The sequence below is a fragment of the Amblyomma mixtum genome, chromosome 10 (assembly GCF_055824585.1).
Source record: "Amblyomma mixtum isolate Tamu chromosome 10, ASM5582458v1, whole genome shotgun sequence".
NCBI classification, from domain to species: domain Eukaryota; kingdom Metazoa; phylum Arthropoda; class Arachnida; order Ixodida; family Ixodidae; genus Amblyomma; species Amblyomma mixtum.
In genome coordinates this window covers 12,000,900-12,021,371 of record NC_143021.1, presented here as the reverse complement: position 1 = coordinate 12,021,371, position 20,472 = coordinate 12,000,900, and the positions used below count along the sequence as shown (strand labels likewise).

The window sequence follows — 20,472 nt, the reverse complement described above, 5'->3', positions numbered from 1 at the left end:
TTTAAAGATGCGTCGTTCCCTTTTCTCACATTTAGCCCATCTCTTGGTCAAACGTGTTGATCTTTTCACTTTTATGGCTCTCTACCCCCTTCTGACGGCCCCCGCAGCCCGTAAGCGTTGTGGTGGCCTTCCTGTACCATTTGCGTGTCCATAAAATAATCAGTTCTCACTTGTAAATAATTACACGCTGCGCTATCTGTCTCACTTCTGAACGTTTTATGTAGTGCCAAGGTGCTACCCAAAACAATGTCTGCGGCCTAGCTAATCCTGGTTACGCAAGCGAAAGTCACGTTTACATAACCAGCGTGAAGTCACGCTGTGGCCTATTGCTGCAATGCTTCGTTCTACCACAACGTTTTCAATGACAACGCATGCAGCGCACGTCTGTCACTGCCGCCACGGAGCTTAAAGCGCGACTGGAGTTTCCACAGTCCCAAGGGGCAAGTTATGCGCCTTTCCTTTGCTTCAGAAGCTCCCGCTCCTCATCGGTTTCGGCTGGCCATTTAGGGCGTTTGCGCTCCCTATCGACTGCTAAATCCCTCGCGCGTTTGGCAATGTCGACCGGATGATCAGACCCGGCCCGACGTCTGCGTGTACCCACTCTCGAGGACGTCGGCTCCGGCTGACTTGCTGGAGCGTGCGGCTGTAGCTGCTGCGAGTCACGCGGTTACTTGCGCAGCTCAGGTCGTCCTGTTCAAGGTCATTCGGGCAGACACGGCGAAATCGGCGCCGCTGGGCTATTAAAACTTTCGCTGTAATAAGGTAGCGCCAGCTAGCCCGGCAGAAAGTTTAAGTAGCCGTCTCACTCTCGGTGACCATGTCAACCGCTCCTCGACCCCCGGGATGTCTTTAAAGCATTTCTCTGCCGAGCACGAAGACGCAAGATCAAATTTCGGCCGTGGCGGCTGCGTACCAATGTAGGCAAAATGCCTAAGACGGTGTCTACTATGCAGCGTTAGCGAACTAAAAAAAAAAAAAAACACCAGGCGATAAAAATTTGCCTGCAGCCCTCCACTACGGAGCTGCTTCCTTTCTTCTTTCACTCCTCCCACCTTTATTCCTTGCCCTTTAACGGATACTGAGCCGGAGTTCCCGGGTTCGAACCCGGCCGCGGCAGCCACGTTTCGACGGAGGAGAAACGCCAAAGGAGCCCGTGTGATGTGCAGCGTCAGTGCACGTTAAAGATCCCCAGGTGGTTGAAATTATTCCGGAGCCCTCCACTCGGCACCTCTTTCTATCCTTCTTCTGTCACTCCCACCTTCCTCCATTCCTTCGCGGGGCGGTCGTGGCGTCCACCGAAATGTGGCAGTTACTGCGCCATTTCCATTCCCAATAACAAAAGAAATGAAAATTGGTTTTGAGGAAAGAAAATGGCGCAGTAACTGCCTCACTCATGTCCGTGTGGTAGCATGCGTCTCGCATGTGGGAGCCCAGTACCGCCGGGTATCATCGGTTTTCTAATGGGTGCGAGCATTCTCCTCAGGCCTGGTGCTCGGCTCTGTCTGGGGTAAAATGCTTGGGGAAAGAGCCCTTGACCAAACTATTAATTCGGCAGGTCGGTGATTCGTTCCGCCATTGAACAACTTAAATCAACCAATTCCTTAACCCACGGCGCAGTTGAGAGGTTCACTGGGCAATGAGACAGTTATTGCAGTGAGCCTTTTCGTTTACTCAGAACTATTCAACTGCGCTGCTAGACGAAATACCAGAATAATTGGACGCATCTTATAGACATACATCAAATATCAGACTAATAGGACGCATCTTATATGCCTACATCACGATATGGTGAACCATCGACAGAGGACGCAGGAGACACTGCAGAAAGCCACGGACACGGTCCTGGAATACATGGCTGTATACGGTCTCAAGTGCATTCCAAACAAGTCAGAACTCGTCGTGGTGCAAAATAAGCCATGAGAGAAGCCCAGAACAGTGCCAGAAATGAAGGTCAACCTGGACGGAGTAGAAATCACCCGATCAACTTTCAATAAGACGCAAGCAACATTGCACTACTAAGCGCATTAGAAAAGGCCAGAGCACAGACCATGAGAAGGATCCCCGGGAATCATGAATCGCAAGCACGAAGTGGAAGAAAAAGGTGAGAGAAGATTAGTAGAAGCTTCAATGGTTAGCAGAATCGCATACGCGGACCCGTACGCAAACCTCTAACCGTCATAAGCAGAGAAACAAACGCATCTATTTTAAAAGCGCATAAGCAGGTCTAGCTGGGACTTCCAAAAGGCGTATACACGGCAAAGCTACTCGCTTTGGGCATGCATGACAAAGTAGAAGAACTGATAGAAGCGCACGTCAACGCGAAGAAACAGAGGCTAGCAGCACAGGAAAAAAGACACTAAAATAACTAGGGAAACAACAGGAAGGCATAACAATGCAATCCAAAGAAGACATCCTCGGAAGAATGAAGCAAACTACGCGTAGCATCAATACGATGAAACATGCATCCACACCAGGCCACAAGAATAGCACTGGCCAGGTACAAGACAAATGCAGGGAACCAGAGGGGACATCCTTCATGGACGCGGCGGACTATCCAGTCGAGAAGCCATGACAGAGGTCAAACAAACAGAGTAATAGTAACAACAAACCTGACCGTCAATCAAGAGCGAGGACATGACAGCAGCCGGAAGACGCTGCTATAGCACTAACACTAGCTGCACTAGAGAGGAAGTGCGCTAGAGGACAGCTTAGTCCCTCTTTACCCCCAAATAGGCGTATTCGTGTTTACAGGGTGCTAGCAGTCGGAGCTGGTCGGAACGGCGAGCGGTCCGGTGGCCTCTTGCGCGCGGCTTGGGTTATTTATTTATTTTATTTAGGAATACTGCAGACTCCTTCTGGAGTCCAAGCAGGAGTGGGAAACACATGAATAATAACAAAAATACAAAATGAAGTCAAAGAAAAAAGTCATACATTCAAACTTTTCAAAGCAGCAATGAATTCCACTTCGTCAGGAGAATCGACAACATTCTGAGGCAGCTTATTCCAGTCGGACACAGTCGTAGGAAAATAGGAATATTTAAATGAATCGATGCAAGCCTGGTATTCTTTTAAGATTTTCCCGTGGTTAAACCGTGTGTTAGCTCGAGGTGCAGGGGTATGGTAGAGAGTCTTGTTTATTTTTGTCTTATTATTGTACAGGAGGTACAAGAACTTAAGCTTGTATTCTGTGCGTCTGGATTGGAGGGTCTGAAGATCCAAGAGATTAATCATCTGTGTTACGCTATCTGTTCGTCTGTAGCGGTTGCAAATAAAACGGACGGCCATTCTCTGTACCTTTTCCAACTTATCTATATTTCTTTTGGTGTAGGGGTCCCATATGCATGACGCATACTCCAAAATCGGTCTAACCAGGGATTTCTATGCAGTGAGCTTCACCTGTGTTGAGGCTGTCGCCAATTTTCTTCGAATCCCCCATAAGGCCTTACGTGCGGTACAACATATGTTGTCAATATGTTTGTTCCAGGTTAAAGTTGATGTTATTGTGACTCCTAGATATTTTACAGCTGATACTTCGTTAATTACATCCCCGCCAATATTGTATGTGTGAGCTAATGTTTGCTTCTTGTTTGAGACACGAAGAACAGAGCATTTTTTTTATGTTCAGAGCCATTTCCCACTTTTCGCACCAGGTGTAAATATTGCCAAGATTCGCTTTAAGGAGTTCTTGATCGTGTGGTGACCTGACCGTTGTGTACTCAACACAATCGTCCGCAAAAAGTTTAACTACTATTCCAGCGTCTATCTCGGTAACAATATCATTGATATAAATAAGGAACAAAACCGGGCCCAGGACAGACCCCTGGGGTACACCTGATGTCACTGGAAGGCTATCTGAAGAACTATTATTTACGTTAACATACTGTGCACGGTTGTCAAGATAGGCTTTTATAAAGTCAATAAGTATTCTGTTTATTCCAAAGTTATAAAGCTTTTGTATCAGTTCGGTCGAATCGAGCTGTGTGCTTTCGTGCTCTCCGTTTTATGCGATCGCGAAAGGATCTCGTTGCGGCGAAAAGCCTCCAAGACGGCGTCTTGGGTCGCAATCGGTAGAAGGGTGAAAAATTTGTTGACACCTATAGACAATGCCCAACGTGGTCTGCCGATAGCACAAGGCTCTCGCCTGGTTCTCCAAGCGCTACCCGGGACGACCACCTATGGTCACACATGAATAAAAAATGATTATATCTTTTTTGAACTACTTCGCACGTTTTCGAACAGCTGAGAACGTGGCGGAGGAACAGTAGTTTAAAATGTACCGCCTAGCGTTCTAGCTCCGACAATGGCATTTTAGCGCTTTCTGCACCGCATGGAATTGTGAAGGACAAGTGCGTTCGAGTATAGCTCCGTTCAATTTATTTATTTATTTTGAAAGGGAATTTCTGCACAAATAGAACAGGGGTGGAGTTCACGGCGGGCGACACAAAACAAGTTGAGGACATCTGTGGTGTCAACCGTCCGTCTCACAGCCCTTGGTCTTCGCCGGTGGTACTTGTCAAAAAGAAAGATGGTTCAATCCGATTTTGCGTCGATTACCGCAGCCTCAACAAAATTATCCACAAGGAAAATTACCCTCTTCCTCGCATCGATGACGGGCCCCGCCGCGGTGGCTCAGTGGTTAGGGCGCTCGGATGCTGACCCGAAAGACGCAGGTTCGATCCCGCCCGCGGCGGCTGAATTTCGATGGAGGCGAAATTCTAGAGGCCCATGTACTTGCGATGTCAGTGCACGTTAAAGAACCCCAGGTGGTCGAAATTTGCGGAGCCCTTCACTACGGCGTCCCCCATGGCCTGAGTCGCTTTGGGACGTTAAGCTCCATAGGCCACTTGCGTATAAATATGTTACCACTTCGAAGAGAAAGCAAGAGCACTTTGATTTGTAAATATCTATAGCAGGCCAAGGATACATGGGGCAGGACCGAGAAAATTATTAGAAAAGCCAAGATTGCAGCTAATGCAGGTCAACTGCTAATTGTAGGGGAAATGCAAATTTTTGTCAAGCGCTTTTGTCTTTTTTTGCTGAGTGTGTATGTATTTTCCTGTGTATGTTCTTCCGTATGTACGAGGTCTGTTAGAAAAGTATCCTACCTTTGGTCGAAGAAAACAAACTGGCATAACTGGAGCGTTAGAAACCTAATAACCTTCAAAGTAGTCTCCTTGGGGCTTCATATACATCTCCCAGCGGTGCTGCCATTGTTGGAAGTATTCCGAAAAGGCCCTTTTCGGAATGGAATTTAGCTCTGCTGTCGTTGCAGCCATAATGTCCTTTCTTTTCTGAAATGGCGCTCCTTTCAATGGCCTCTTCATTTTAGGAAACAGCCAGAAGTCGTGGGGGACATATCAGGAGAGTAAAGAGCCTGTTGAACTACAAGAGTCTGGTTTTTCGCCAGAAAAGTCTGAATCAAATGAGAGGAATGTGCAGGAGCAATGCCGCGAGGGATGCGCCAATTTCTTGTTGACCTCAATTCCGGTCTCTTGCGCCGCACAGCACCACGTAGGCGATGGAGGACATCCCTGTAGTACTATTTAGTCATTCTTTGACCCTGTGGGGTGCGTACTCGTGGTGTGCCACACAGAGGGAGTCAAAAAAGCAGTCAGCATCACTTTGACATTGCTGCGCACTTGGCGGGCCTTCTTTGGTCTTGGTGACGTGGAATGCGTCCTCTGTGACGACTGGCATTTGGTTTCCAGGTCGTACCCGTACACCCAAGACTCGTCACTAGTGATTACGGCGTCGGTGAAGTCAGGGTAACTGTTTGTGGAATCCAGCATCTCCTGTGAGACTTCAACACGAAGCTGCTTTTTCTCCACCGTCAGCAGCTTCGGCACGAATTTCGCTGCCACTCTCTCCATGGCCAAATCTTTGGTGATAATGGAATGTGCTGAAACATTGCTGATGTCCACCTCTTCCGCAATTTCTCGGATAGTCACACAACAGTCCCGCATCACCACAGCGTTCGCTTCGGCAATTACCTGGTCATTTCGGCATGTTGATGACCGACCGGAGCGTGGCTCTCTCTCCACGGATGTGCGGCTGTCTTTAAACCAGTTGCACCACTGCTTAATCTGTGTGCTGCTCATAGCATCATCACCGAAAGCCGTCTGAACATTTCGAATGGTTTCCACTTGGCTATCGCCAAGTTTCTGGCAAAATTTGAGGTAGTAGCGCTGCTCCTCTCGCTCCGCCGTTTTCCTTGCAACAAAAAACCGACGAGAGCACTGCGCACTGCCTCACTCAAACGCTGCTTCCCAGCGACTGGCGCTATTGACAGGCGGGAAAAAATCCGTGCATGCGCACGAGGGTTCAAGGTCGGCTGCTGTAAGCGCGCTTGTTTCATATCCATCAGGTGTTCGCAAAAAAAAAATAAAGTCGGATACTTTTCCAACAGACCTCGTATTTTCCTCTGTATAACGCTTACTTTTGTTCCTACTTTTCATTTATTTTGTTTTTTTTTCTTCTTTCTTATCAACAATACTATTTTGTTCTGGCCCGCCGGACTTTTGTAATTTGTATGCTTGTTTGTCATGTAGTAGGGGGCTGAGGCCCTGTCAGGCAACATTGTGCCTTTAGCCTCAGCCCCTAGCTTCTTAGGCAAATGTCTAAGCAACTTCAATGCCGCAAGCTACCTATGGGGCTACTCGTAAGAGATTGCGAAGGGAAAACACTTAGCAGATGCGATTACGAATGAAGCGCTAACATTCTTAACAGACCCAAGCGAGCCTACTAGACAGGGCAATAGTGTTTCTAAGGACACTAATCCAGATTTGACCCCAGGTAAAAATCTAAGAAATGCAGTCTGGAGAGAATTGGAAGGAGTACTTGGGAAGCGATCATTTCATCCTGCAAACTACTGTGGAGTGCAACAAGAGCAGCAGGAAGAGGAGGGCAGCGAGAATTACAAATTGGGATAAAGTCAGGGAGGGTAGGAGCAAAAAGGAGGACTACAGCATTGAAGAATATGAAGCATGGAAGAAAACGCTTTTGGAGAAGGTGGAAACTCACACCGAAATGATTACGATATCAGAGGACTTTCTGGCCATTCACCTTCATTTATTGCACCTATGGGAAGCGAGAATAAGTCTCGCAAAGAGGTGGAGGAGGCAGAAGCTAAACAGGAAACTAAAGAAAAGAACAGCAGAGCTTACAGAGCATGCGGAGCAGTATGCCTCGAGTTTGACCACGGCTAACTGGCGCCTCTGCGACTCCAAGATAACCGGTCCATATGATGTCTGATGGAACCAGGAAAGAGCAAAACACAGCACAAAGCAAATCTGTTGAAGGCCAACACAACTTCAAGGGGAGCGGAAGGGAGCTCATTGCAGAACTTAAAAGGAGATACATACGATCAGAGGGTGTCAGTCTGGAGATGGCAGAATACACGGACACATAGAATGAGGAAACGACAAGGAGATCACAACCTGGCAAGTGCGTGCCGCACTCGTGCACACGAGGAGGTATACCTGCCCTGGCAGGGATCGCGTGACCACCGAAATGGAAGCAAACTTGGACGACAAGTCATTGGAGGCTATCGTGACATTCTTTAAAGGGCAACTGACCAGGGTCAGCCCATTTTAGAAAAACAAGCCCACTTCATGGATGAGGCATCGAAGATAACCTCTGCAAAATACTAGAGCAGTGATGGGAATGGCCAAAACCATTTTGTAGCAGGCCTTGTAGCAGGAAAATATTCGCTTTGTAGCAAGCGTCACTTGTTTTGTAGCAAGAGCCGGCATTTCCGAAAAAAAAAGCTTAGAAGACAAATTTATAGTTTATTTGTAACAGCATACATCAATGCAATGCAATACAGAAACACACAAAGTGTATATTGACTAGCACTGGTAATCATTACCATGGTAATTGTACCGCAAGACAAAGAAATATTGTCTTCACCAGCAACAAAGAACTGAGACCGAAGTACTCAAAATATTAAAATAAATTATGAGTGTAAACAGGAGCAGCCACTGAACTAAACCTGCTTTCGAGAAAAAAAGGAACTGACCATCTTGGATTGCAGTAAGCATGTATGACAACCCTTCGCACAAGAATCAAGAGAAATGAAAGGGAATTAGGCATGTTCTTTAAAAATACTGATATCAGATGGACAGGCCTATGTTCCTTTCTTTGAGCCCTTATTAAAGGCAGCCAGATGAGAGACACTATCATTCATTTTTTCCCTAGCTTGGCTCAATATTGCCTGGCCACTCGCAATGTCACTGAAGTTCTTCAGCTTCATGCCCCGCTCAATCAGCAATTCAGCATTTCTGAAGATGTGCTGCGCTTCATCTACCTTCTGTTTCGCTTGTGCTTTAGACAAGCTGGCACTTGCTAGCACTGGATCCGCACCTGCACGTGGCCTTTTCGACTTCTCTTGTTCGCAGGCAATGCGCTCTGCATACCGTTTCGATGCGCCTCGAACGGCCCTAATGACATTTGGACAAATTGAAAGCTGGCATGGGTCACTGTTGTACCTTCTGGCAAATGACATAATCTGGCGAATACCATTCACGCTTGCCAGACAAAGGTTCGACCTCTCATTCAAAACCCTTGTATTCTGGCTGAAGCCTCGCTCAACATCAGCGTTCCCATGCGGAAGCGAAAGAAGGGCCTTGACAAGCTTAGTCAAAAGCGGATATTTTCTCTCACCTTGAGCGCCCTTGATGATAAATATATTATGCCAGTATTTGTCAAGTGGCCCATCAGTGCCCACATTCAGCGCTTCAGAGCTTAAGAGTGTCACCTCATCAAGGAGAGATGAAACTTGGCTAGGTTGTATCACTTGAGGCGCACATTTTGCAAGATATCTGAAGGATTCTGCTGAAGACTCCTGGGAGTGGGTGTTTGGGTGCAAGCACCTGAGGTGCTGAAGTGTCAAATTCTGAAGAGGAAGCCTTGTCAGAAGGTACTTTGAGCACGCTATGTAAAATGACCTAGCTCCTAGTCGAAATTCAGCTTTCTCTGAAGCAGACCAAGATTTCATAGCTTCCTCAGTATCTGCCCCAACTACTATGCTTTCCTTCCAATTCTGCGAACTTTCGACATCAATGGAAGCGAGCTCATGTCCCTGTTTCAATATGAACACCTGAGGCCTCAGAAATCTGCCCAAAATTTTCTTCAACATCATCACCATTTCATCATAAAGAACATGCAGCAAAGGTTCACTCTTTTGAAACAGCGTCAGAAATCCCACAACTAGGTCACCTGCATTCTTCACAAACAGAGCCTTTGCGTAGAAACTTTTGTCATTCAGGTTTCTGTTTAGTCTCGCCCTCATGCTACCTGCAGCACGCACTGGTTTCTGGGAGTCTAGGATGCTCTTTAGGGCAGAAAACTGCTCGACTAGTCTCTCCACGGCTGGTACAAGAGACAACCAGCGACAGTTGACATGACGCAAAAACACAGTTTCAGGCAATCCAAGAGCCTCTTGTTTTTCTTGGAGCTGGGCACTTTGCACCGAAGATGTCTTGAAAAAGTAATACACGTCACTGACTACAGTTTCAACTTCACTACCAAATGAATCAAGAGCACATGAAAACGCGTTGTGCACCTTGTGCAGCGAGCACTCTCCGATTTCCATTAAGGGGCCGTTTTCCTGGGTCAATTTTTTCTTTAAACACTTCATTACATTTGGACCATCACTGAAAAATGAAAAAAACCCTGCTCGAGGAATATTTTCAGTGGCTTCATTTACACATTTCAAAAGGATATCAGCCGTTGCCCTCCCCAAACGAAACGACTGCAGGTGCTCGACCACTACTCCTTTTTCAGCATCAGAAAAGTAGCGCACGAGAACATCAAACTGCTGGCACCGCTGTTCTGGCAGTGGTGTTTCATCTACACTGATACTGTAAAACACACCAGGACGATTCAGTTCCTCATGCACAAGTCCCTTGAAATAAGGCCCAAGCCCATCTGACACAACGTAAGACACTTTTTTCCTACTACAGGAGAAGTCTTTAGCCACCTTTGAGTCGGGAAACATCAAGCGATGAAGGGGTGTAGCCGTATCCGCCCATGAGTATGGGAGACCTTTTATCGTCAATGCCAAAACAAAAAGTGCTTCGCTAGCTGTGACACGGTCTGCATGGGTCATCATGCCTGTCGATGATGAAAAATCCAACGATGCTTGAACAGCAGCTGGCCTCTTCAGCCTCCCGTCAGGGCCCCGAAGCTTACTGGTCAGCTCCAAGTGCTTTTTACTCTGTGAATGTCGTTTCACTGCTGTGACACCATGCTGTGAGCAGTTGATTGTCTGGTTACAAATAATGCAATAAGCATTTTCTTCCCTTTTTCCTGGTCTGCACCACACCTCGAAGCAATCTCCATTGCAGTCGACATCTTTCAATATGCCAGAGTTAAATTTGCTGTTGCGTCCTGCAAACGATAAATAATAATGTTAGTTTGATGAAATAAAAAGCTGTTATGCAAGCAATATGATCCTGTAAATTAGAGAATAATTGTAGAGTGCTTAAACATATTCTAAAAAAAAATAAAGACCCAGGAAACACTACGGTTCTTTTCCCACAACAGTCATGGTTAACAATTATACACTTCATTCAAACGTGGCAGTACAAGTTATAGCAACACGTTCCTCGATACAGAACTGAATATTAAAAATTAACTTTAACAAAATTTCAATGGAGGCAAAATTCCAGAGGGCCGTGCGATGTCAGTGCACGTTAAAGATACCTAGGTGGTCGAAATTTCCAGAGCCCTTCACTGCAGCGTCCTTGGGTTGTAGCTGTTGCACTAATAGCTGCAAAAGTAGCTTTTTCAGGGCTTTCAGAGCACCTGAGCTGCACATACCGGCAATCTTTCCTGCACTAATTTGATGAATAAACGTTAATTTGGATAAACGTTAATTTGGATAAACGTTAATTTGAACACGTAAAAACAAAAGAGCAGTTTGTGATAAATCCAGAATAAGCAAAGTGCCAAAAATTTGCAGCTCACTAATTGCAAAGTATTGAAGGCTTCTGTCTAGATGTTTGGCAGAGCAAGCTCCATTCTAAAAACCGGACACGTGTAATTATAAAAGCAGTACCACTTTCGCCGACAAAGAGCGCACCTGCTTTGAGCGCGCGATCGCGCTATCATGCAGTCCTCGACCGCCGAGGAAGGGTGGAGGCTTTCTCCCACGTATCCCTTACCCGCCCGTTAATTGCTGCCCTGAAAAACGACCTTGTTTCCCCTTACTTTTTGAAAGCTTCCGCCGTAAATTCGCAAAGCCTGCCAAGCTTCGACAACAGACAGGGCCGTCAGCGCAGCGCCAAAATCGTACGAACGTAGCGGGCGCGCCAGAAGACGCTTGTTGCTTCATCGTATAGCCGGAAGGCCGCAAAATACCGCATTCCGTGGAACTTTCTTTCATTTTCGCCTCGGAAGTTTTTTTTAATTACGGCAGCAACACGAGCACGAAGGCCAGAAGGCCCACCAACTCCGTGAGAAATGTACGGCGTCATATACGTCCGCGGTATACACTTTATTTCAGAAGCCGCTACATAAAACTCCTTAGCATGAGTTCAGTGCTCATATCCATATAACACTTTCAGCTCACGCTGCAAAGGCACTGCTTTAAGGACGTCTTTCAATCAGCCAAGTGATGTCAGGAAAACGCATTCCGTAGGCTCCGCAGCCGGACAATCCGAAACTACCAAGCGACCTCGCATGCCGAGTGAATAAAGGAGCGCGTGAATGGCCCGGTCGCCGGCGAGTTTTATGCATTTCGTGCCGCAAGGTTGTTATGGGCAGCCCGGACGTCACTGTAGCTTTATTTCAACCACGGAATTCGTAGAACTGCGGATGGCAATATGAAATTACTGAGCGACGTTACACGGCTGCCCAGCACGCCACGTGCTCCAGGGCTTTCGAAGCTGATACTAGCGTAAGACGAACGCCACAAAACTACAAGTACTCTTTCATAAAAAGTAAACAAACCGGGAATTAACAGCACCCTCTCTTGCAGGCTCAAACTACCACGGTCCTGAAACGTGCATCCACCGCCATTCGCTCAATTTGCTACTGTTAAGTCATGTTCAGTTTCTAAATTTGAACCCCGCCACACTGACTCATCAGCTCTTATGTCCAGAAAGACTCATTTGAATAAACTAAAAGGCGCAAAAAAAGAGAAAAAGCTTACCTTTCAGTTTCGAGAGCGCCTTCGTGACGCCGCCACGACGCCGCTGAAACCACGCCGTCGAGGCGAACGAGCGGCGGGAAAGTGCAAGAGCGCGCACCGACGCGCCAAGGCCTAGCCACGGCCCACTCCACCAACTACTGGCCTCCGGTGCCGGCCCACCGGAAACGCTCGGAGCTCGGACGCGGTGGAAAGCGTGACGCGTTCACGACACCCTCACTCAGTCACACTCTCCCATCAGAGACGAAGTAGACGGAGCACCATGCGGAGCACTCTAGACGAAGACTGAGAACTGGATCGTATTGGATTTTACCGGCTACTCTCAGACTTCAATGGCGGACAACAGTCGCAAGCATAGTTCCCTCACAGGGCAGTACCTGACGTTGGCGACGGCTCGTTTTGGCGCAGCTTTGGCGCAATTTTGCAAAAAGGCCCCTTTTTGGAGCAGCATGTAGCAGCTTTATCGAAATGGCGCAGATTGGCGCAATTGGCGCAGCATTCCCATCACTGCTAGAGCCATGCGCGCCCCGAAAAGCTGTAAAAATTCAAATCAAAGCCCGCTCGTTCTTTCCTTCCACAAGCAAACGTACTCGACCTCTACTCTGGCTCGTTTGACGTCATACGGAACGCTTTCGCTAAAGGCATTCCATTGGTGCGTCGTTCTGACTGGCGGGCGAAGGGTGGGCGTAGCCGGGATGTCGCGTCATCTGCTCGTCAGCGCCTTCCGTTTTGGCACATGCCTACAAGCCCGCATGAAAGCAAAAAATAACTGAGGAGGGAGCGTCCGGCGACAGCCTTGAACCCTAGTCATAAAAAGTAAAAAATAGTAAAACAGAGAGGGTCGGTACCTCCCTGAACCCTCCCCGAGTTAATGAGGCATCAATTCGATGCCAAGGAATCACCCAGGTGGAGGTGATTGCTTTAGCAACGGTTTCCAGGAAGGTCTCGTTTGTAATTATGGGCTCCCAAACTGCATGTCGTAACTATACGAGAGGAAGGATTCAAATACACGCAGACAGAACACTCAGAACTAAAGAAGATACGGACTTTAAATCCACAGTCATATGGACCTCCAGGACACTGCGGATGTTTGAAACGAAGGCGCTCACGCCGCTGCCTGCATGCTACTAGCCCGAGTCCCCCAACATTTGCAGGAAAATGATTCAGGACCACTATTACGCTATTGGGATTTACTCCAACATTTCAGATCAACGAGGGAGTATACGCCGAACCACACGAAAATCTAAACACGGAGCAAGGGGCCATTCTGAGAAAATTGCAATCGAATACTTATATGATCCCGTCAAATTCAGCTATATATTTCCAAATTCGTACGATCCGCATTGCGCCTCAGTGACCCAATAACTAAGGACAGGGAGGCGGCACCGTCCAGCTCCCATTCGGAAGACCAGCTTTCGCTTTTGAACCGGGCAAGAGCGGCAGCAAAAGCCAATGGGCTCCTGGAATGAGTGCCCACCCGCCATTCTGTTCTTTGAACGTTTTTCTCCCTCCTTCTCGAGGAACTTCAGAAAGCTGGCGTAGCTTGCAGTTGAGCCCGAATGTGAAAGATGATCTAGGTTCGAACAGCTGGCAGCAGACCTTCAAATGATCGAGTGAGGGCCCATCTCGCATGGTTTCCACGAGGCTTCAAATCTCCAGCAGCCGTAACGCCACAGTGGAAAACTGTTCAGCTGCAGAGCGCCTTTGGCAAAAGGACACCATGGGCATGAAATCATTGATAGCTGATACGTCCCAGGCTATGGTTGATATGGCCCAAGGTACATTGACAGTTGTTACGACCCAAGCCAAAGAAACCAAACATAGGTGGTGCTGGTTGTGTTTTGCTTCTATATTTTCTGTATTTGAAGGTCAAAGCATTCAATCAGACTGATGTCAAATTCCGTAAGAGAAATCAGCGATATGCTTATGCTTGATATTTCAGCGAAAATGAAGTTTCCTCATTTGGATCGCGTGTACAATTCAGAAACCATTATTACATCCTCAACTTGTTCTGTAACATAATACACGTGAGCTAGAAGGAGCAAAGCACAGCTTGCACATGCTAGGATTTATTTATTAGATGCCCTTGCACCAGCTTGTTACACCATGCTCACTTGAGTGTTTTCTTCAACTGCCATTAACATTGTCTCTCCTTAACTTCGAAATGCAGATATATGCAGCGAGGAACCAGCTGCCAGCAGTAAATATTTTTTTATCCATGTGACAGGGAGTCGAATTATACTCTGGAATGTGGGAAGAAATATCAAGCGACGTCTCTCCAGCCAATCAGAATTGTTTCAAACAGGCGAGCGTCCGTGCCAGCCGCGACGAGCAACAGAAAAGGCTCCCAGTACTGGTGCTGCCCCTTGTGGCCATGCCGTGCAGAAGCCGCACTAACTGGCTGCGCTTCGCACCACCGTTGGATCATATTTCTTCCACCGTACTCATCCTACCGCTGAATCTATTCACACCACCAGAGTCCTTTGACATTACCTTTGCCCCAGGACGAAAACCAGAGGTGTTCACATTAGTGGAATACCTTGATGTGGGCTTTTCACCAGGCCTTCAGGAGCGCCAGTAACAGATGCAACACCCAGTTGAATGCTCCATCTTTCTGCAAAAATAGGTTCAGAACCTCCACTAATTTTAACTACATCTTGCTCAGGGCGAGTGAGTGCTCCTGCTGTAAGTTTTTGATCAACATGCATTTTTTTCGTCGTGAGAGTTTTCCAACACACAGCAATAAGCAACTCCCCACTCAATGACATGCATTCTCGCTTTTCTGCCATTTCCAGCCGCACTAGGCTTTTCAGCTGAAAGTTTTGCCACGGTATCGTCAAAAGCACTAAACATGGCGTCGCAGTGACTGTGAAATGTTCAGGACTTTCCGACACCTTCGCTGTCTGCAGCACCAGCATTGAAGATACAGAAAAGACATGGCACGTAAAAGTCAACACATTTATTGACCTGAACTCTACGAGTTACATACTGACTTAGGATGATTGTAAGCCGCCCATGCCAACACACAGTTCCTTCTACCATCATGCCAATGCGCCGGCAGCCATTTTGTTGCACGACAAAATAAAAACGACAATTCTGCGTGCACCAGGAGGCAGTGCTTTTTTCTTTGGCGCTCTGTGCTGCCACGCTTTTCGGCAGCAGGCGTCCCCATGCACTTACACAATTCCATACACGCACATATTCAAAGCAGCCAGTCCACCGGACAACACAACCTACACCCAACACACTGACAACTGAACTAAAAACCACTGGTAGAAATCTCAGACACAGCAAAACGAAAACAGCGAGATATGCCATCAAGTAATGTGCAAACGGCCAGAACGACCACCTTGCATACTTTGTACAAATGCTTTCACAGCCAGCCGCGAGCAAATGGCAGCACATGCCCAGAGAAGCACCATTTTTCATGTGCTAAGTAATGCTCAAGTGCACTGTTTCCTGAAATTGTAGGGCAGCTCATTGCAGCACTGTGGATAAGCACAGCGCAATGCTTAGGCATCAGTCGATGTGCGCCCAAGGTGCTAAAAAGAACTGTCTAACTATGAATGTATCGGTCCCATTGCATAACGTCCCACCAAGGTCTGTGCAATGCTATAGGTCAGCGAATGAACGTCATAAACTCTGTCAGTGCTAATTTGTGATGGGCACACTGCATTACGCATAATTTGGAGATTACGCACTGCTGTCGTCAAATGTTTCACCAGTAAGCTTGCGAAGATATAACAATGATTACAACCTTGCTAAGCCTTTTCTTGTTAGTGAGCAGAAGTGTTTCCAGGTGCTTATGATCGTTAATGTGTGAGGCCCACAATGCACCACACAGGTAGCTACACAAAAGCACAGGGGCCCTGCCCATGTACATGTCAAGAACAAACATATACATATACATATTATATATATTTATATAATTACGATGAACACAACTAGGCTCCTTGGTGCATAGGCACCTGGTTCCGACAGTGCACGAGGCACAATGAAAACACGTGCGAAAGATTCAAAAGACTGCCCCACTGTTCTGTGCAAACTTTCACGAAAGCTGAGCAAAACTGATGACATACAAATCTGCTGCCATACATGCATACAAGGTTTCCAGCCCGACGTTGTAAAAGTTCTTTTGATCGTTCCATTACTTCGTCTAGTGACAAGTGTAACAGTGTTAGCTTCCAGGCTTTTACAGTGTGCCTGTTATGATGGGCAGGTGGAAGAATATGCATGGCCCCCGTCACTATCAGAATGAATGGAATTACCGAGTTCTGACACAGTGCAGCACGGAGTGCTCCAAGTTGGGAGCTCACTCACATCCTTGCTGAAACACGATGCGCAGAGAAATGGGGGGAAAAAAAAACGCAAACAAAGATGCCTGTTGATGCCTGTCCTTGTTTAGGTTGACGGAAGTCTGTTGCACAAAGAGCCAACCCTCGCCTCTGATGCCGAGGGAGAAGAGTGCCCCACAGAATGCACTTGCAGGGCGCTTCTAGCTACACTGTTTGCTGCCACGAGCAGCACACCTTGTAGAGGGCAATGCAAAAACAGGGCACGGAGCGAAGACACCGTACGTACAGGAGGATGGAACAGCAGGGCAATGAGACATGAGACAAAGCCCAGCAGGTGTGCTTCGCCTCACTTCTGCAACTTGCCCGCAAAATGCAGCCATGACATAGGTCTGGGAAGCCAGCCACGCTCCCGTCTCAGCTTAGTTGGGACTGCAGTGGATGCCAGGTAGGGGTGCGACACACGAGACAGGCAGGCAACATGCGCTGCGCGCCGTGCACATCATCCGGTGCGTGGCGACGGCGGACCGGTGCATCTTCTCTTTGGTCTGGCCGCTTCCTTACATCCCGAGCGCATGAAGGGCAGTGCCACCTCTGTCCGACCTAAGCTGGCGTGGAGTGCGGGCTTAGCCGCGCTCCGAAGAGTAATGGGGATGATACTAAGGAGGGACGTACGGTGGTGGCTGGCGGTAGGTTGGCGCTGCCTTGGGCCGCCGGTCAGCCCGACCCGATGCAAACGGTGGCGTCGGGTGCTGGTACGGCGCGGCACTGTCGACTATGTCGGCTCCTCTCGGGGTCGCTGCGCGGCGCCCCGTCTGCGGAGTGGCGCCGCGTGGATACTCGGGTGGTGGAAGTGGCGGCCGCTCCTCCTTCATGATGACGGGGGGCTTGGCCGGATCCGGCTTGTCTTCCAGCTCGTCAGCAAAGATGATGGGGATGCCCTTGTTGATGAATGTGCTGCTGTCTTGCATGCTGAGCTTCCCCTTGCGCTTCTTGCGATAAAGGAGGCAAGCGACGAGCGCTGCCAGCAGAAGCATTGCCGCTATCACGGCTGCCGGGATGATGGTGGTTATGTACACGTCGTCATCATCGGCTGGAGGAACTGCTTCACCAGAGGGTGGCACACTGGGCGCCGCAGCCGTTCCCTGACCCGCACCAAATGTGGTTGGAATGCCTTTGTCCATGCACGGACCAAGCGGCATCGTGTCTGCCTTCAGAACATGGAAATCGGGGCGCATCACTTCTATGAGCCGCTGTGTCGGTTTCTGGTTATCGTGCACGAGCCGCCGCATCAGCTCCATGATGGTCTTGGTTGGACAGGTATCATTGGTAGGAAGCGAGTTGTTAGTCCATGCATACACGACCGAGCCTTTGCTGATGGTGTTGACTGTGATGAACCGGGGGTCAGGATCTCCGTACAGCTGTGCCAGCTTCCAGGCTACCGTGACCTTCCGGCTGATGTTGCGGCTGAATGCCTGGAAGTCCTCGTCCAAGTGCAGGCTGAACTCCACTGACCACTTCTTTTGGGCCCGAGGCTGCACCACAACAACAAAGACATCTGTCACAGTTGCCCCAGCGCTGTCCTGGGCAACCATCTGGAACTCGTGCCTGGGTATCTCCACATCCAAGGGCAAGCCATACAACTCTTTGGTTCGTGCGTTGAACTGTATCCAAGAAGTCTCGGGCAGCTGGAGCCCATCTGCAGAGAGGAAAGTCAGTGCCAGGTACTGAGTACTGCCATCCTCGAAGTCATAGAAGATGTCGTCTGGAATTCGGTACCGCAGGATCTCGCCCACGGTGGCATTAATCTGTCCGATGGAGTTGCGCCGGCTGGGTGCCTTGTTGTGTAAGGGGGGCGCAGCCGTGATGGGGTCCTGGCACACGCCAGAGTAGTCTGCAGACACAAACTGCAGCTTGAGGTTGCCCAAGGCCTTCTTGAAGCTCGGCGTTGGCGCCCCCGAGCTGTCGGCCATCTGGCTGTATAGCGCATCCAGCTCTGATCGCGGGCAGGGGTGCTTAGGCAGAGAATCGTTGCTCCACGCAAGTGTGACAGGGTCGGAGGTTACAGCCAGCACTGTGATCTGTGATTCATCAGGGTCCCCAAAGAACTTGGCTATTCGGCGCACGGTGGCATTCTGCCAGTCCACACTGTTGAGATATTCCCACCGCTTAGGTTTCAGGGTGGCATTGAACCTGTGATGGACTGCGCGTGCGGCCTGGTGCTGCCAAACGTTGACCTCGATGAGGTCGTGCACAGTTTCTCCCTCTGCATCCATCGCCTCCAGCCGGAAGGAGTACTTGCCAATGTTGTCCTCCAATGGCAAGGCCGACAGCATCTGGTTTTCGGGGTCGAACTGTATCCACGAGCGCGGCTCAATAGCCGTGCCAGCCGAGGTGAGGAACATGAGCTTCAGCTTGCGCGTGTCCCCATCCTCCTCGTCGCGGAAGGTGTCGTCCGGGATCTGGAAGCTCCACACTTTTCCTGCCGTCATAACCAGCTTCTGGAGCCGCTTGCTCAGTGTGGGACGTGTATTGCCAGGCTTCCTGGTCACGGATGGCTGGATGGGTGGAATAGCCGACGGCTCGGGGAGCCGGCTCGTGGGCTGGATGGGGCCGAAGGTGGGCGTCGCCTCCTGAATGCTGCTTGGCTGCCAGCCAGTCACGGTGCGCGTTGGTCGGATGGGTGGCAGCGGCGGCGTGTGGCCCGGTGGAAGAGCGGTGGGCAAGGCCACCATGGAGAGCGTGGGCGACGGGGCCACCCCGTGCCTAGCGTGCTCGCCATGGTGGTGCCGGTGGGCATGGGACGAGGGGACCCCCATCACGGGTGAGGCCATTGTGGGCACGATGCGCGTCTCGGGAGTTGCCATGGGCTGTTCGCTTGGCTCCAGACTGCTGCTGCTGCTTACCACGGTGGGAAGCACGGCCGGCAGAAGGGGAGTGCCCGCAACGTGGTTGTTGACGTTGTGCGCCCGTGTCTTCCGTACCTGCACGCTCGACACATGCCAGCCGACAACGGGATGTCCGAGCACGCCTGCCAGTGTCCCATTCCTCGCCGCGGTCTCAAGATGGTTCAGTGCTGCCGCGTGCGATGCTTCGATGTCGCTGCTGCAGCCCACGCGCCAGCGCAGGCGAAGGCCCTGGGTGTGGCGGAGCGGGCTCTCACCAGCTCCGGCCAGCAGGGCTGCTTCATCATAGGCCGGCTCACCGGGAGCCACGGCCGACAGGGCCACTTCGCCGACGGGAAAGCCGAGAAACTGCGCAAGGCCGGAGAGGAGGCGGGCTCGAGCCAGGGGTGCCGCACGGACGGCATCGGCGTCAACCGTCAGCACTGCCACGGCCACGGGGTCTCCCGACCCGCAGGGACCTCGGGTGGCCACCCGCTCCTCTTCCAACACTTCCACGGAGAACACGTCCTGGGCTTGGGACTCCCCTGCAGCCAAGGCAACACCATTTTCAATGCGACACAATGGCGAGAATCAGTACAGTAGAACCTTGACGATATCATCATGAACCATACGAATCCATAAAACTTCCCAGCCAAGTGCACTGTGTACAATGCGCAAAAATTCAGGTGCTACTCTCCCGTGCCAGCACGAATGCTACAAGTGTGGCAGCCACATCCACACCCGCGAGGACTAAGCACAGTCCTTGCCAGTCATGTGGTACTCACCATGAGCAGTGGCACGTGGCTATAAAGAAATCCCATCAGTCATAAACAGATCTGTTCAAATGCGAATAAGGTGGATTGGTGAGCTAGTTGCTTCATGTTCGTACAATTGAGCAGCATAAAGGAAACAAGGACAAGCATCGTCCTCGTCTGTATGTTTCTCTGACATCCTTGTTTTTTTTCTGCAGCTCAATTATATGTTGAAATGCATTTCTCATGCTGAAGCATGTGGATTTTACTCATTTTCAGAAGGTGCAGATTTCGGTAGGCTTGGATAATTTTCATGACTATGTGATGTTTGTGTCACTGAAATTGAACTGCAAGCATACGCTGCTTTACTCGGGGCTGTAGTGGGTGCGCAA

The 20,472-nt window shown here is 49.4% G+C and overlaps 1 protein-coding gene and 1 long non-coding RNA gene across 2 annotated transcripts in view; both read right to left on the bottom strand.

Annotated features, from left to right (window-relative positions):
• Positions 1-7,774: 7,774 nt before the first annotated feature.
• Positions 7,775-12,668, bottom strand: LOC149325143 (uncharacterized). Its single transcript, XR_016286215.1, has 2 exons — positions 12,155-12,668; positions 7,775-10,389 (listed from the first exon to the last, which is right to left on the bottom strand). It is a non-coding gene; the product is annotated as an uncharacterized LOC149325143 (long non-coding RNA).
• Positions 12,669-15,095: 2,427 nt separating this feature from the next.
• Positions 15,096-20,472, bottom strand: part of Dg (Dystroglycan) — a 29,346-nt gene continuing 23,969 nt past the window's right edge. The window contains exon 4 of the mRNA XM_089563135.1: positions 15,096-19,873. Coding sequence (XP_089419261.1) covers positions 17,103-19,873 — 2,771 coding nt within the window. The 3' untranslated portion in view covers positions 15,096-17,102. The remainder of the gene's footprint in view (positions 19,874-20,472) is intronic.